The 18,193-nt window shown below is 37.7% G+C and overlaps 1 protein-coding gene across 1 annotated transcript in view; it reads left to right on the top strand.

Annotated features, from left to right (window-relative positions):
• The first annotated feature begins 397 nt into the window (after positions 1-397).
• USP3 (ubiquitin specific peptidase 3) overlaps positions 398-18,193 on the top strand; it is a 34,036-nt gene continuing 16,240 nt past the window's right edge. The window contains exons 1-3 of the mRNA XM_009886689.1: positions 398-435; positions 8,564-8,629; positions 11,031-11,162. Coding sequence (XP_009884991.1) covers positions 398-435; positions 8,564-8,629; positions 11,031-11,162 — 236 coding nt within the window. The remainder of the gene's footprint in view (positions 436-8,563; positions 8,630-11,030; positions 11,163-18,193) is intronic.

Raw genomic sequence — 18,193 nt, 5'->3', positions numbered from 1 at the left:
CTCTATGTGTCTTTGTATATTGCTGCTGTAGGTGATCTGACCTTGTGTTTGCACTCCCTCGACCCCCCCATCCCCCCCCCAGTTTGTTTAACCACTTCCTCAGGAACTGAGATGTCTGTTTGCACTGGCACGGGTTGAAAGAAGTTTTCCTTACCTAGCTGTCTGCTTTTTCGCTACTGGATTAAGACTATAGGCAGATAAAAAATCACGCAGTTTTTAACTTCGAAGTTTTTCAGTGTGGAATTCTGATCGCGTAATCAAAATACCAAACTGTAAGCCAATGTGGTTCAGCCTAAGCAGGAAGGTGAATTACGTGCAGATGAAGCTAATCACGTTGTTCTCTGAAAAACGTTCTTCAATGTTAGGAATGTGTTGGGGACTTTGACCTATTTATTCTATGAAAAATTGTTCACCTACCCGTGTTTTATATTCTCACTTAATTGTTGTTTAGTATGTCTGAATTATATACGGTTTTCCATTGTAATAGAGTGGTTTACTGCAACCATCTGTGAAATCTCTTCTGTGAGACTGAGCAATGCTTTTATTTAGTGTGGAGGAGGAAACCACGTGTACTGTTATGCATGAGCACAAATATTAGTTGATTTCATAAATTCGCTCATTGTCACAAAATGACTTATTATTGGTTTTCTCACTAAAAACTTAATCTTTCTGGATTTGGCTGAAAGTAATAGCAGAAGAAATAACTAGATTTTTTCCATAGCTGTAATGTGAGGGTAGGTTTTTTGTTTCTTTCTTTAAATATTCTTCAGCGTGTATTTGAATTCTTTTACATTTGAATGTTATTTGAGTCAGGCTAAGATTTGATACTGTTAAGACTTCTATTCATTGTGCATCTCTTTGTTATGAGGGTATGAAACACTGAAATAATGGTTAATTTTTGTATTGTTTTGTATTGTTAGTAATGCTTACCAGGAAACTTGCTTCCTTGTAAATTCTCTTGCTTCGATTTAAATTTAACTTAAACTCTGGGTTTTTTTTTTCTTACCTTTCTCTCTAGTATGTGGGTGTTAGCAGATTCTTAAAACAAAACATTTAAAATAGTATAATTTAAAAAATGTTTCCTCTTCTATCTGCTTTCATTTTGACTAGAATGCTTTTTTTCTAAAATAGGCAATAAAAATATCTAGCAAATGAAACTTACGTTAAATAGAATATTATTTAGAAAATATCAAACAGTTCAGAACAAGTTCAGTCTGTTTATGAACTTCTTGTAATGGGGTTGAAGGGAGGACAGAAAGAAGGCTTTCTGTGAAATGAAGTTTGAAAACAAACGTAAATAACTTGCTTGTAAGTAAGGTGTAGAACGTGTCACTAGTTTTCAAAGCCTATAACGTTCTTTTTTCCTGTGTTCTCTGTCTAGAATGGGGCTTTAGCCTACTCAGAGGTTTAACTCTTGTAACATTCACTTCCTTTTTCAGTCACCTGGTTTTCATTACAGTTACTCATCTGGAATTGACTAGCTTTAAGTTCTCAAAATGTAGAGCAGATACTTTTACCAGATGTGTATACGGTTTAAACACACCACTCTTCCCCCACCCCCAAAAAAAAACCCCCAACCCCAAAACAAAAAAAAACCCAAACAAACACCACCACCCAAAAAAAACCCAACAACCCACCCAGTCAGCAACCATAGATATTTAACTCAGTATTTAAGGTCTGGAACATATTACTAGATTATAAAATAATGTTAGCATTTTGCTTGGACTTAGTGCACTTCTATGTATGTTAATGTCTGTCCTGTCTTACGATTTTACCCACATGTTTAGTTGAGGTACTCATTTCAGTATTTTTGATTCCTCCTGAATGTAAACAGACAACAGTTAGATAATAAAGGTTGCGTGTATGCTTGTAGCAACTGCATTTTTAAATGCACAAAAGAACACGAAGTCAAAAACTGGGAACGTGATCAGTTGTGTTAATACATGTGTACTTAGTACTAAGCAACTTATATTGCCTGTTATGAATTTTTTACATGCTGCCTGTAAAAATACTGATTTGCCTTGGAGGACACTTATATTTTTTTAGGCTTCTTTGATTCTGCTAATGAAGTATTTTTTCAGTGCCAGAGTGTGTGATTCTGCACATATCCAGATGTCCTGCAGTCTTGACTGATGTTCTGTGATGAGTAAGACTTCTAATTTTTGCCCTGAGAAGCTGTTCTATTGTATATGCTGGTTTATAACCGAGTTTATGGGCCAGAAGGAAAGAGTGCACATAACTCTATAACGTTGTGATTTGGACAGTTCATTGTAAGTGGAAAATCTTTGGTTCCAGTCTCAATTCTAACAACTCAATGTTTCATCTCATGGCTTTTGAATATAGAATGCATGGATATTCATTGCTGCGGAGACTGCAGCCTAAGTAAAAGCTGTAATTAATAACTTCAGCAATTTCCTACTTAGAATACTGGCTTTCATAGATGACTCTCCCAGATGGCAGATGCTTCTTGTGTATTGCATATGGGAAGTTTTAGGTGTTTAATTCAGAGCTGTTTTTGCAAGTCACCTTAAAAGTTTTATGTGGAGTGCTGAGTTTTGGGATGTCTTACGCTTGCCTGCAAGTAAAATGACATAAAAGACTAAACTGTTAGGGCTAGTAGGCTCAGTTCTGATCAATGCTGGTAAAATTCTTTTGGTAAATTAGTTGACCTCTCGTTCTCCATTTTTTTGGTCTGTAAATAGGAAGTGGGCTCTCTGGGAAATACTCTGAATCCCGTGACTGAAAACCTTTGCATTTGAGATGTTATTACTAAAGGGGTTTGCATCATTTTGGTTAAATGTTTGTGTAGAGTTTTGTATTTCCACCACTTGTGATTGTTTCCCAGGATTTTTTGCTTGCACGTTTCTCTCACCTTTACTTCCAGATCTTTGGAAGTAGGCAGCTTTTAGTCTGATTCTTTAGACCTGATGTGCCCCAGACAGAAGGATCGTGTTTCACAGGGCAGGGGTTTCACATTTTGGTATGCGCAGACTGTTGTTTCTTTTTGCTTCACATGTTGGTAATGGAGACTGCCCAGCTCTTTCTTGCTGCTTTTGTCAGGTTCTTTTAGGATCAAAATGTAGAGCAATGTTGTCCTGCTACCAAATCTTAATTGCACAGGGAACTGAGGGATCATTAGGCAAAATCAAGTTAAAGGTATGGGAAAGGAAAAGTAAGTCTATTTCTGTAGAATAGTTTAACAGTATTCTTGTTTGGCTTTTTTTTTTTTTTTTGAAATATGCACATATATGTGTGTGTGTATACACATGCATACATATAGCATGTGTATACAGCATGTTATACATATGTAGGATATATATGTGTTTATCACCAAGTGCTTCTGTTTGTGGGACAGTGTGCTCAGCACAGTATCAGTATACCAGCGCAGCCACAACTATGTAAATATTTTTCCTTATGCAGATGCTGAGTGGAGTAACAGTGGCCTTTTTCAGTTTAGCTTATACCAGTTTAGCTGACCTATTATGTCAACATAAACTGAATTGAAAAAAGGTCACTTAGTCCAAAGATGTTTCTGTGCAGGTCATTATGTTATTGTAGTTTAACCATATAATTATACAAGTAAGATAGCAGTGTTGGTACAGCTCCTTTTGAGAACAAAGTCCAGGCCGTTTTGTAAAGGCTGTGGAGACTATTGGAAATAGTTCAGTGACCCTAATCGTGTTTCCATTCAGCGTGCTCTTAACAGAAGGACCAAAGTATTGCTCTTATTGTGCTGATATTTTGTGGCCTTTTCTTTAGTGATGTAATAAAGGACTATTTTAAAACTTGGATGTAAGCACAGTTCTGTAGTAGCTATGGCCTCAAGTCACTTGTGCTCCTGTGACCGGCAAAGTCGCCGGTTTGCATTGATCACGTGGCTGTGCTACTTACTGCCAGATCTCCAGTGGACGCTGTATCTTGCAGGTTTCTTAACTTGGCTGCCTTACAGAAACTGCTTCCTGTTTGTCTCCTCCTCTTCCTGCTTCTTTTTTCTTTTGCCAGTTTCTAAATTATGCAGTGTGCTATTTAAACATAACTATTAGTTTCAGAGGTTGTTTGTATACTTTTACATAGTTGTAACTTTCCTGCAGTGTAAATGTGCAGCTTTGTTCTGGAAGGAATACAGTTCACGTTTCACGAGACTGCACTTAGATTCAGTTTTCAATAAGAGAAAAAGAGTCAAGATTCAGAAGTACGTATTTGAGTGATCATGAGGGTGAGATGGCGTAGGGGCCCTGCGATGAGAATGCCAAAGTGATTAGCTGTATCTTACTCATTCTACTTGGCATAACTTGATGAACATTATTTATCAAGATGACTTACAGTAAGTGGAAGGTGGAGGGCGAGGGACATCTCTGAATGTCCCTGTAGTTACGTATGGGTCTGTATGTAGTGGTGTTTAAATGATTGCTCTATTGGGGGCGGATTGATACTCCATTTACTGAGAACTTTGTAGGCTGTATAACAAATGAGTATTCAGATTTCACTTAGAGAAATCGTTCTGTAAAAGATAGCATTTCCCCTTCCTTTTGCATGATAAAAAATTATGTTTCTGAGCTTCTGAATAAGCTGATATTGATGTAAAATGGCAAATGACTTACTGCTTCATACAACATTGTGGCATTGCGGGATTGCTTTCCCTTTTCTTTTGACATCTTTGCCTAACCACTTGAAGCTATTCTAAAAATATAGCAAAACGAGGCAGTTGGTAACCATTGCGGTAACCACTTTAGTTTAAGCTGAGAAAGCAGCCAGTGTTCCTTAGCCCGTATACCATCAAATCAGGTGTAACACAGATGATTAAGGCTTTTCAAATGTGTTTAAGGTGTTAGTTGAACATAACTTTATTCCAAACTGGGGAGTGCTAATGTAGTGCACCCCTCCTCCTCCTTTTTTAAATAGCACTAAAAAAACCCAAACCCTAAATTGCTGTTGGAATACTGATCACTGAGGGAAGACATACATACCTGTACAAATGGGTTTGAGAGTCTTTCCTTACGATTCTGTGCATAACAGTCTGACCCGAAAGTCCTGAAACCCCAAGTCTGTTTTAAGGGCCAAGTTCCAGGGCTATGTAATGTGCTTTGAATTGAGAAGGGATTTGCTATGGATCTGGATTTCTTGTTCGTGGTCTACTTTTAAGCCTAGTGCCTTCATGTCAGTACCACACCTGACAGGAATAACATGTGCTTTCTTTACAGATGAAGCCAAACTGTCTACCTTTAATCTAGATTATAAGCAGTTCAGGGCAGTGACTGCGCTTTTGCTGTGCGTTCCATGGTGCCTGTCTTGTTAGAGGCCTGACTAATGCCTGAAGCTCCTGGCCTAATCTAATTTATTAATAGTAAGTAACAGACGGTAACTGCTTCAAGATCTGCATTGAGGAATACCTAGAGAGCCGAGCTTTAATGCAGGTATCTACTGAGCCAACCTCAGAGAAATACAGAATACAATCTAAAGCAACCTTTAAAAAAAAAAATCAGTTGTGTAATCCTCTCAGAACAGAGCAACTGTAGGTCACAAATTTGATACTGGCTTCTGTGTTTAATCTTAGTGGGAGTCACTTCCACGTTATTTGAGTTCTTTGTGGGAGGAGATGTTTGTGCAGAAGATAAACTACACATTTATAATGTGATGCAATTGGAGCAAAGTTCTTCCTAAAAGTTAAAGCAAACAAATGAGCCATCTTTTCCTATTCCCCAATATGAAAAATGGAACATTTTAGTGGACGCTATTTTTTTGGCATTGTGTGGAGTTGGTGGACTTGTTTGCTGGCTTTGTGCAGAACGCTTCAACCTGACGTGAACTCTGCAGAGTGAGCACTACGTCAGTATAATTTAACACTTGACAAGCAAGCAGTGCTGGTATTTAAAGTACCCGAATGTGAAATTGTAATTGTTTGGAACATGGTGGAAAGTAAGAGTAATAGTTTGCATCGTAATACTTTGACCTACTGTTTGAGAATGAGTTCTGTCTACTGATGATAACATAGCAAAGTAAAAATGGTATTTCAAAGTGGGAGATTTCTTCTGGGATTTTAACGCTAGGAAGACTGTTTCATGTTCCTGGCAAAAGGCAAAGTTTGTTCATGCAGCACTTAATTTGTGTTTAAGTGTGTGAATAGTTTTGGCTTCTGTTTCCTTCTGGTTAATTTTTTACCTTTCAGTAAATGTGTGTAGGAAAATAAGATTGTATCAGGTTGGACTGTTGGTCCATTTAGCTTGTTTTTAGCTGATGATGGCTATTTAAGATCTTCCCTTTCTCTTCTAATTGCCAGTGCCAAATGTTGGTTTTCTCGATAACATTTTGGTCAAATTAGATGAACTTCTTCCACTTTTCTAACTTGAAATGTAAGCCAAAACAGCTCTACCTGGCTGTCCTCCATCTATTGCAAGATTACCATCACAGCTGTGGGAACCCATCAACTTTAGAAATAGGAAAATTTGTTTTTGGAAAGCAGACGTGAGAAAATGTGTTTCTCAAGTAAAGTAATAATTGCGCAGTTGGAGTAAACAATTCTGGAGCTTTTACTAAAGTGTTTGAAGTTACTTCAAATAATATTTCTGTGGAATGTGCTTTTATTCCAGTTAACACAGTAAAACTCTTAGTTTTAAACATTCCTTGGATTGGGCCTGAGAACTGAAATACAACAACTATTTGTAATAATGAATTCAAATCCAGAAAACAATTCTTTAAGAAGCAGTGTTAATTAGTTTATTTTTCCATCTGATTTAAATAAAAAGGGCGAAATCTAATGGTGAAAAGTATAATTAGCTCTTCTAAACAGCTAAGCCAGTCACTTCTCTCTCAATTAAAAATTGATGTCCTCTTTGCTCTTTCTTTTTAATTAGCATTTAATTTGATAAAGAAACTTCTTTTACTTTTATTAGCTTAGTTTTCTCTGGTAGTCTGATTTTAACAGTTTGATGTGTACCATGGTTTGTAGCTTGGTGAACCTATTTTTAAGTTTTGCTAGGAGTCCTGAATTATCCTTCTCAGGTGATCCTGCCCTGGAGCAGCTTCTGTGCATGCTTGAGTTTCCCCAGTTCCTTTCTCTAAGGTGTGACTCCAGACAGGGAAGGCTGTTCTTAAGCTTTTCCACAATAAATAATGATATAAATAATTTACATGTACGCTAGGATTTAATAATCTTCTCTTTGTCCCTTCTTACCCCTGGCCTGACAGACTTTTGTGTTTCTGATGTCTTATTTTTCCTCTGACTCTTTTGACTGCCTGCTCCAAGAAGCAGTTAGTTATAGCGTGTAGAAAAATTAGGTGGCTTCATACCCTTTTGTATTTTGGGGATAATTGAAGTAGTCTTTTTATTGCTATTTTCTGCCCTTGGCGGAAGTTCACTTAGCATTTAATTTTTCTTTTCTCATCATATTTGTTGGGTGTTTGAAAGTGTAATGCCATTTCTGTAAGTTCTGTGGTAATGGACAGTTGTTAACAATTTTACTTCATTCAAATCTAAGCGTTATATATCGTAGCATCCCTCCTTCAGTGACATGATCCAAACTGGAATTCCTCACAAATTTTGAGCATTTAATATCGATTTAGTTGTAGTTCCAAAATTGCGTTTGTTTAGAAAGATACTAATGGAAATTTTGCTCTGCTTTCTTGTCTTACTGTGTTCTGACTACATGGGTTATTTACTGAGATTTTGTTTCTAATCTGAATTTTCAGACTTTGCTACTGGGTTGGCATAGGAGTCAGAATATTCCATTTCTATGACTGTACCCTGGGATGGTGTTTTGTCATTTTCTAATATCTGCTGTTTTTTCCCTTTAAGCCCTTTAGCTTAAAAACATCCATGTTTATTGAATTTAAGTTTTCTAGACTTATAAGACAGCTAAAAAATTACATAACATCTTCTGATGTCTTGAATGGATTGCAAAGCACAGCACTGTTACACTTTAACCTTTTGGCTTCTTGTGTGTGACTGAAAGGGTAAAATCTTTATGGATAAAGCCTTTACAAGCACTGCAGCATAGCAATATGTATTGTTATAAATGCATAATAATATTATCATGCATTGTGCAGTAATTTATTCTGTGTGCTTCTTAGCAGATTGCCCAGCTTTCTTGCACTATTTTCTTGTATTACTAGTTTTATGAAACAGTAGTGAAGCGCTGTGGCTTTTTCCCCTGTTCGGTGGACTGCCTTATTAAAAGCCAAAAGAAGGGTTTTTAAAATTTACCAGTGTTTCTGCTATTTGTGCTTCTGTTATTTCTGTATTGTATTTCAAAATCAAGTAGACCTCATGTGGATGTAATACAAACAAAAAAGTTTAAATGTTTCATGGAAAGTAACAGGTAAATGTGTACCCTGAGACTAAAACCCAAGCCAGAAGGCGGCTAATGTGCTTTAGTGTCAATAGTCTGTTAGTTTAGTCCCTACTATAGGTTAATGAACATGACTGGCTATTTTATATAACTATGCTGCTACAGTGGAGTCAGCAGAGCTATTGCTAGCACTCAAGGTGTGTTATACAACTGTAATATCAGAGCCAATTAATTTGATACGGTTTTTTAACTTTTTTTTTTTTTAATTTTAAATCTTTTATAGTGTGCCGGTCAAATAAAAGTCCGTGGGTCTGTCTGACGTGCTCAAGTGTCCATTGTGGAAGGTGGGTACCAAGTGCTAGTGTGCAAATCTTTTAATCAGACCTTTATCTTTTTTTTTTGTTGCTTGACTTTGAGGCAGTTCTTTCAAAATTTTCCTGAATGCCTTATAATTCGTCGAAATAAACTCTTCCTGATTTCATTTAATGCTGTATGTTTATACTGAACACACATCTTTGCTACCTTATGAGAGTCCAGAGATGACACTCAATGTAGGTTTTTTTTTTTTCCCCAAAAGAACAGAGTACGGTGACTGTGACGGCTCAGCTCAAAAATTGCCTGGAGAACTGCTAATTCAGTTGATTGTTGTAAAGTTCCATTCTGTAAAAGGTGTTTCTATCATAATAAGATTAAATGAATAAGAGTTCTTGGAAATACACAAATCCAAAGTTCGCACAGCTTATTTTGAGAAAAAGAGCAACTGTCCGGCTTAGACAGAAAGTACCTTAAATGTACCGTAGTGTAGTTTTGGACCGGTTATTGCCATAACATAAAAGGGCTAGCTGCCATCAGAATTCCTTCAGAGTACACCAGTTCTTTGTCTGTATTAGTTGAAGTACACCAAAAGAATTTGTAGAGGAATGATATAGTCAGTGCTGTTATTTATATGTCTGGATAATTGTAGAAAATTTGCTGTTAAATAAATGCTCGAGAAGCACATGTTAATGAGAATGCAGTTAGTATTGACATTTAGACATTGTCCAAGATATGAACATGTTTTCATCTGTAGGGTAGCATCTGTGCTGGTGTGCTGTTATTCTGGAAAAGCATCATTAAATTTAGTGACTTTGTCTTTTAAATTGGATTCAATAAACTCCAGGTTTTGTTTCTTTGATCTGGATAGCAGTAAGTACCACAATTTTAATAGTATCTCTTAGAGTTTTCAGCACAACCCCTCCTTTTTTTTTTCCTCTTTTTTCCTCCTTTTATTTATTCATTTATCTTATAAATTTTATACTTGGTGGGAGCAAAGAGGGGGAGCTACTTTGTGTTATGTGATGGTGTGAAATAAGTAGTTTGGAACATTTTACTTGTTACCCATTTTTAAAAAATGTTATTACTGTCCACATATGACCTTTCTTACGTGCAGTTAGTAGTCATCAAGTCAGTTATTTATGCAGTTTGTTTTGACTTTTCAAACTGCTCCCGTCCTTAGACTGGGAGATAATTGAACGAGAAGAATGTGACACACTTTGTAACGGGAGCACTTTTGATCCTGAAAGCACACAGCGTATTCTTCTGTTCAGCTAATGTTTGAAATCAAAGGAAGAGAATAGAGCTTTTCAGATCTTCACTTGAAGTACATCCTCCAGGTTAGAGTCATTGGGAACATCACTGACCATGTTACAGCAGCAGAGCATTTCTGATGGGAGCATAACTTTATAAACCTGTCATTTGCACTGATAGGCAGAAAACAAACTCCTGCAAGCACAACTGTGTCCTTCAGGTTATGATATAATTGCTGCAGGATTCAGCCAGCACAGCAGTGTTGGCCACCCTGTGGCTTCAGTGCCTTAGCTAGCACAGCTGCGTTTGCAGAATCGTTTACACCTGCATGCAAGAACAAGCGTGGAATACAAAGACCTTTGTGCGGAGCATGTGCAGTTCTTATAGGTTAGCATTACTGAGTTCAACGAGCAAGAAATGGGGAAGGAGGGAATTCACCTGAGGGTCTGGCCATGCACTTCTAAAGTGTTAATGACTTCCAGCTGATACTTAGGGCCTTTGTGTTTGTAATGACACTTTTTTTTATTAAAGATGCTTAATTTTCTAGATATCAAATTTTGAGCGTAGAAATGCTCATTGTGTCAGAAAAAGAGCTGTAAGGATTTTAGATTTCTTTTTCAGTTATGTGACCCCAAGCCCGAGAGCCTTTTAGATTAATGAACTTTATAAAACGTAATATACTCTAATATTAAATCATGCTGCAGAACGCGAAAGCATAAAATGGATGTGCATTCATACGGGGGTCAGCATACTGTTAAAGTAATCACAAACATGATGAGTGCTGGGTGGAGTGAAAAACAGAGCTGTAAGAAAAGTATATGGGAAAGCAATATGGAGAACTAACCACATTAGAAGTATGGGAAAAGGGAGCTAATGATTTTCTCAGTTGTGGAGGTGCATCAGTCTGTTCAGGGCCCAGATCCTGGGGTTTGGTACAAGGATGTCAGTTTGTGGTTGCTACGAAGGAGATGAACAGATCAGTTTGGACAACGTGGGAGGGTAAAGGGGTAAAAAGTTAAAAAATTTAACCAATGTTTTCACACAGGTGAATTGCCGATTTTAATGCCTGTATGCATTGCATGCTTATTAGGCTGCCTTTTTTTATTCTTATTTTCAGTGAATGTTGGTTAAGTAACTGTTTAAAAATATAAGACTTTTTTTTTTTTCCATTATTTTTAGATATGTGAATGGCCATGCAAAAAAGCATTATGAAGATGCACAGATTCCTATGACCAATCATAAGAAAACAGAAAAGCAAGAGAAGGTTCAGCATACTGTGTGTATGGATTGCAGTAGTTACAGTACATACTGGTAAGGGTTTTAATGCTGTAATTTGACAACTTTTACTTACTAGAAAGTGAAAACTTTAGACTCTCATGAAGCATTATATTACACACATTTTTGAGCACTTCATCTATTGATTTGCAGACCTGGCTGTTTAAAAGCAGTTATGAAATAACCTTCTGCTTTTGCATGTATATTGTAGCACCAGTTGTGGCTAAACTACTGCATTTCAAAGGACTTTGCAGAAACTTTTTGAAATAAATTCTATTTATGCAGTTTGGAGCTGCTTTTGTTTGCTTTGGAGTGTGCTGAGACCCTAACCTTTTAATTGCAAAAGCTGCTTTTTTGGTTGTAGTTACTCTTTCCATTAAATTGGTGAGCCTTTCACGTGTCATTTATTTGTCAGAATATCAGAAAGTAATACACTATACTACCTGCCCAAGAGATGTGAACTTGAGGTGTGTATGTTTGTGTTTTGTTTGGGTTTTTCCCCGATATTAATTTTTTCCTTCAGTCTGAAAGAAAAGCTGCTTTCTTTTGGAGATTTGGTGCAACCTGTATGAGTTTGGGAAAGTAATGGATCCTGTCAGGAAGCAGTATCAACTCTCTGGCAAGATTAAGTAGCAGAATCACAAAGGTGATTCTTCTAACAGAAAAATGGTTGGAGCTGATTTATTCTGTCAGTTTCTTAGAGTAAGATATAAGAACTGTTTAGGGAGATTTAATAGTTATGCTGGTTCCCTGTTATGTCGGGTTCCCTGTCTTCCTTGTTCCTCAGAGCAGAGGCTGAAAGACTACTGGAAGCAATGCTTTTTTGTGCGTTCAGCATCTTCTGTCCTCTTCACCTCTGAGCAAAACTCCACAGTCGCTTCCCCATTTCCTGTTAGCTTCATGGTTTCCCATGTATGTTGTTACTTGGGTGGTGTGGCAGTGCACGATTTGAACAGTGCAAATCTCAGTAAAATCAGTGTTATGGTCTTGTAAAATTGGGGTGGGATGGGTATTTTGTTCAAGTAATTGGGTATGTTTTGTGTACTTCATCTGGGAAAAATCTGTTTGCTGAAGTTTGGGTATCCAGTTTTATGAGGAATACTTCGGCAACAAATATTTTTATCCCCAGCAAGTAAAATAAGTTAAGTGGTCTTACCTGAAGAAATGTTGTTTAGAGCAACTTAAAAATTAGTCAGATGGTGTGTGCAGCATTGGCAAAAGCTCTGTGGACATTACGCATAGACGGAAGGTTTGAGTAGCGTTGTCCTGTATGGGGATTTTGCTTCTATTTACATTATATTTAAATGACCAGCATTTTTATCTGCTTCTATGTGAAAACATTAGAAAACATAACATTTTTTTAAGTGATACACAGGTTTACCAGCATTGGAACAGCTAATTCCACTTTTCCCATTAATGTTGTTAACAACCAAGTTCTACGTTGTGCCTTTTTGTTTTGTTCAAAGTACGGTGTGTCTTCTAGTCACTCTGAAGGTGGTAATGTGTGGAGGGATATTAGCAGGGTATTTGAAGTCTTGATTATATCTCCATTTACTGTGACAAATAGTATGCCCAACTTGCTGAGGCTTGATGAGTTATACCAGCAAGTCAGAGCACCCTGCTGGCCTTACCCCAAACCCAGTACAGGCATTGCAAAATGATGAAAGCTCAACTGAGAACTATGGGATCTGTAACTGAAACAAACTATGCTTGTGAGGAGCAGGTAGGCACACACTTAGGAAGCTCACTGGTGTTTCAGAGCATATTTGTGGTAGGACAGATGAGAAGCAGTTTAGCATGTGATGTCTTTTCTGCTGTAATCGAAGTTGAAGGCTGAGTCATCTATGGATGAACTGGAACTAATTGTAGAGAGCTTTGCCTTGGGGAGATCCTGTTGTGTATAATTCACTAGCAAATTATAAGTCTCCTGTGCTAATGTGAAGCTGAACAAGTTTCAAAAGCAGTGTATCTTTGCTTTCATGTAGGATATTTCATTTTTTTACCACCTCATAATCAGAAAAAGATACCTGGGTTTGTTATTGCACCCATTTTTTTCAGTGGAAATGAGCTTAGATGTATAAAGATGAAACAGAAAGCATTCAGACCAACTTCTCCCCCTTTTATGTCAGACAATACTGTAGAGGCCGCTATCAAATAGTGCTTGCCAGTGAAAGCACACAGTTGGGTGAATTTGAGGCATAACTAGCTACTGTGGAGATTTGAATTTTGAAATGTTATTTGTTAGCTTCTTCAGTGTAGACGTGAATCCAGTAGACACTGCTGTGTTTATGCAATGATGTTTCTTTTAAGTGAACTTTTATTTAAAGATTAATATTTTATGCTAGCCGTGTGGGTAACCTCAATAATTAGGAAGTCAAGAAAATACCATCATAAGATTGAACTGAATTTTACTTCTACTGTAAAAATAAGCAAGATATTTTCATACAGTGATGGCTTTTATGTTTTTATTTGCAATTTTGTTTACTGCACAGAGTTGAAGACTCTTGTTCCATTTTTATCCTATGGATCCCAATTTACTGTGTTCCTTAGCTTGCATGATAGTAGCAGTGAACAGGTCTCTATGGGCTCTTTCCTAAGCAGAAGGCGTTTAATACTTTGCTTTTCTTTGGCCATGTCATAAACTTCTGTGCCATCATGAGAGCACAGTCTAGGGTTTGCCTTAGTTTTTCTTGTTAGTCGAAAGGGAAGAAATGCTATGTGACTATTGAAGCTACCATAGTTTATTGAATTTTTTTTCTAGTTCTCATGCAATCTTGCTGTAAACCAAAACCAGATCAAGCAGTCTCCTGCAATTGCATTTCAGTGTGGAAGTCTAGGTGTGTATGTTTTCTTTTACATATCACCTGCTTTCAGCATAGCTTTGAAAGGAAAACGTTTCCATTCTGGTGGGATGATCGTTAATTTTTATTTTTTTAATCTGAGATTAGGTGGTTATTGTATTTATGAATTTGGTAATGTTTTGAAAAATACAGGCATGCTTGAGATATCATTAAGTATTGAGCAACTAGGGATTTGCTTTCCAGAGGGTTTTGATCTTTCTTCTGTGTCCTCCTATTTGCCTGTTTAGTCTTCACAGTGGAAAAGTCAAAAGAATGTTAATCTTTTATTTATTATGAGAGTATGGCTCTCTTCTTGATTCTTTGGTCACTTTTGAGACAGTAGATGCAATACTAAACCTTCAGACTAAATTATGTTTGAGACCCTAAGCGCTGAGAAAAACAGACTCCCAAATTCTACTTTCAGTTAGTTCTGAAGTACTAAGCTCAAAGAGTGAAAGAGTTTACAAGAATTACAGATTTTTTTTTTTCCCCTGATGCTTTCTCCTGCTGTGTTAGTGGTGGTTTCTCTGTGCACAAGAAGTAAAATGATAGGTGTCAGAAGCCTGCTTTCAGAAATACATTTCCTGAAAGGGGACTCTTGTAAACTTGTTTTCTCAGTGCTAGTGCACAGACAGTTGGTTAGCACAGAAGAAGAAAGGCTGCCCTGTTTGTGTATTTGCATAATACGTTTCCTGTGTTCATTTAATCCCAGACTCAACTTGCAGGTCAGATTTCTGACCCATTACCCTCCTTGTTATCTCTTAAAGGGACATGGTTGTGCTAATGTGTTCCTGCCTTTCCCCCAGACCGATGTAAAAATAACTAAGTACCAAGGACCTTAAAAAATTCTTTCTTAGTCTTTCTTTTTGTGATGGTGGTTTTATTTTAAAAACAGATTTACTGTGCTAGTCCATGAACATGCGAAAATGAGATTGCTTAGGACTGCTATTTTGCATTCTGCAGTCCATGGAAATTAAAGAAGTTAAAAAGCCTTTTATCAAGACAGTAAAACTTGAGTTCTTAGTTTACTCATATAAGGTGTTAGTGCAACTAAGGAAACTTGGATTTTCTGAATTTTTCTTGTCTTGTAATTCTTCAAATGCAATCAGGGCTTCATAGCATGAAGTTCTGTAACCTACTGAAACGGCGAGTACTTGTGTACTTACAAGTGTACACTTACAAGTGTAATTGTTCCCCAGAGCAGTGCATACATTCGCTGGCGTGCTGCCATTTTAGCAGCAAAGGAGGCCAGAAAAGACCAGGCCTTGGGGGTAGCAGAGGTGCTAAAAATAGTGTGTGGAGAGGAAAATATTGTGCTAATGCATATAAGGGACCCTCCCCAAAGTATAGAATTTGTTCTGTACAATTGCTGTTAAAAGCATATTGTAGAGCTGCTAGATGCAAAAATGTATATTGTTAATTTGTGATAATCCTAAGGATCACAAATTAAACACGTTTTGAATGTCAGTTTCACTTATAGGAAGTAATCTGTTGGCAGTTTACCTTTAAGGTGTGTGGGCTTAGCAAATTTTAAGCTATTAAAACATAAACTACTTCCTATGCTGTTTACTTTGTTTATCCAAAGTAGATTGGTTCTAGTGCTGAATCCTCAGTGTTGCAAGGGAGGTGGTTTAAAAAACCCTACCCATTAAAAAGAGAAATAGAAGAAGCTTGTCTTGTTTTTAAGTGAATCTTAAAATTACTTCGCCACTGTTGCAAGGACGCTGATATTTAATGATGGTTTTATTCCTCCATCTTGAGGAAAGTGCTAACTTGCAATTTTATGTAAAGATGTAACTGGTATGTGAGATCAGACTAAAAATAAGATTAATACAATCTTTAGGGCATGGGAGCAAGTATTAAATCGTCTTTCAGCAATGTGTTGGCTTAGAGGCTTTCAGTGGGTTTGCATCTGCTTTCATTCCCCGTTTATAAACGTTAGTAGCTACACAACTAGGGTAGCAAGGTAATTGTGGTGCTGTACCCGGGGGTGTGGGCACACTTGGTATTAAGGAGGAGTTGGACTGTGCTGTATCTACCTGCACCATGCTTGCCTCTCACCAAAGCTGGCCTGGGTAGTTTGCTCTGATGGTTGTCCTTGAGGTGTGGTGTCCTGTGAGAGTGGCAAATGCAGGAACGCTGCGGTAGGTTGTTGTAGGTGGCTGATAAAGCTGAATAGGACTTCTTAAAACATGGCTGAAGAATAAGCATATTTACGGATTTCTTCCCCCTCAGAAGCTAACTAGGTCTGTGGCAGTCTTAAAAAAAACCAAAACAAAACAAAAAACACCTATTACTGGCAATAGCTATCTTAGTAATTTCTAGATCTTGTGTAGTATCCATATCTGCTGTGTTCAGTGTTTGGAAATCTTGAGAGTTGTATTAATTTCTCTTCTCTGAGGCAAAAATCAACAGAGGTGCTGGACGGACTGGTCTTACAGATTCCTTTTCGTGGTGAGGGCCTTTACTTTCTCTTCAAGAATTCAGTGTGTGAATTAACACTAGCAACACTGTTGCCTTTGAACTGCACCACAGATTTATGCAACAAAGAATGTTGTAAATTCCAGTTGTGCCTGAAGTCGATAGCTTCGGTAATTTAGTAAGCACAGATCTGTTCCAGCAGAGGAGTAACCCAAGATGATGAGGATGTATTTTGCGTTTGAGTCAGTCCTGCACCAAAGGGAGAGAAATAGCTACGGTTCTGATATTAAACATATCCAAAGTAAGTTAGTTTTCTTCACGGGAAGCATTCAGTTGCCTGCCAGAATTTGAAGTTGCAATGTGAAGCTTGACAGTAAGCCCAGGGCTGACAAATGCTGCTCAGAGCTGTGTTACCTTTGTGTGATGTGGGGGAAGGGAAGTTGTGACAAGTCTCTGCTCCCTTTGTGTCACAGTTCTCTCAAAAGAGCTGGTGCAAGTGGTATTAAGTCTTTTCTTACCTTCCTGTTTCTCATACAAGAATACGGGTTATCTACTTCTTGAGCTAGCTTTTGGCTAACCCTGCAAGAGTACTGTGACATGTCATCTGCAGCTCCTGTGCACAGCAGTAAGGCTGCTGCCCCGCTGGCTGCCTCCTTTGAGAGAGACTCGAGGAGACTGCGCAGAATTCTTCGTTTACTGACGTGCAGGTGTGGACTCTGCAGGCCTGGGCTTCCTTACTGACTGCACCGTTTCTGTTTCTTGGTTTTAAGGGATTTTTGTCCTTCCTTCCCCTCCCCTTTCTGCTACCCCACCCCTGTATACAGGCATCATCTTTCCTTCACAAATGGAAGAAAGAGCATGGATAAGAGCGTCCGCATCACTCTGGGACCTCTATTCCCCCTTTTTGTGAAGGCAGAAATGCAAGGGATTTAAAATACAGCAAAGCAGCAGAAGTAATGCCACCTTGCAACGGTGTTCTCCTTGTGACAGCTTTCTTTGTTACTCTCCTTTCATTTCTTTAAATCAACATGTGCACTGTGGATTTACGTCTGCTCAGAAAAATAGTGAATTAAGGTGTGGGGTTTTTTTTACACCGTTCACTAAAAGACCCTCCTCCTCCCCTTTAGAAGTGCTTTGTAACCTTTGCCTTTGTGCACTATATGAGGTGTTACAAGGCCACAGTTTGAATATTAAATTATAATGAGCATCTTTGCTTCTTGGGAAATGTGAGATCTTTGTAGAATGTTAAAGGATTGTAGACTTTTGTAACCCTTGCTTCTGCTGAGAGGCCCTTTCGATTTGGCTTCACTTCACGTTTGCTGAGGCAGTGCGGGGGATCGGCTTCTCTCCTTTTCAGCTTAGTTACTTACTTTTGCACAGTTACCCTGAAAAAGCTCAAGATACTAGCTTAAGTTTTATAATATAAAGTTTCTGTATATATAAAACTATATGAGAGATTTGTGGTTAAAGTACGAGGTGTGAGTTGCCACAGACTTCTGGTGTGACTTTAGACAAATTACATAATCTCTTAGTTCTTCTCTGGTCTTTTTTCTGTAGCAGAAACTTTTACATTATGTGTGTATCTGTTCAGTGTCTCAGGTTTTAATAATAGCTTTACAGCGTTAAAATAAATTGATTTATACTGTACATTAATAAAAACTTCGTGTTCTGCTTAAGTGATGTCAGTTGATCTTTTCTGATAAATTTTCTATGGATTCTTCTATGAATCTACTAATGCTGCTCTTGGTTATACTGTATGTTTGAGTTTTTGTTGAACTGGAATTCTGCATTGAGACAAGCAGTACA

This window comes from Charadrius vociferus, unplaced genomic scaffold (genome assembly GCF_000708025.1).
Source record: "Charadrius vociferus isolate BGI_N301 unplaced genomic scaffold, ASM70802v2 scaffold356, whole genome shotgun sequence".
In the NCBI taxonomy this organism is placed as follows: domain Eukaryota; kingdom Metazoa; phylum Chordata; class Aves; order Charadriiformes; family Charadriidae; genus Charadrius; species Charadrius vociferus.
Note: the sequence above shows the minus strand (reverse complement) of the source record. Positions and strands in the feature narration are given on the sequence as shown.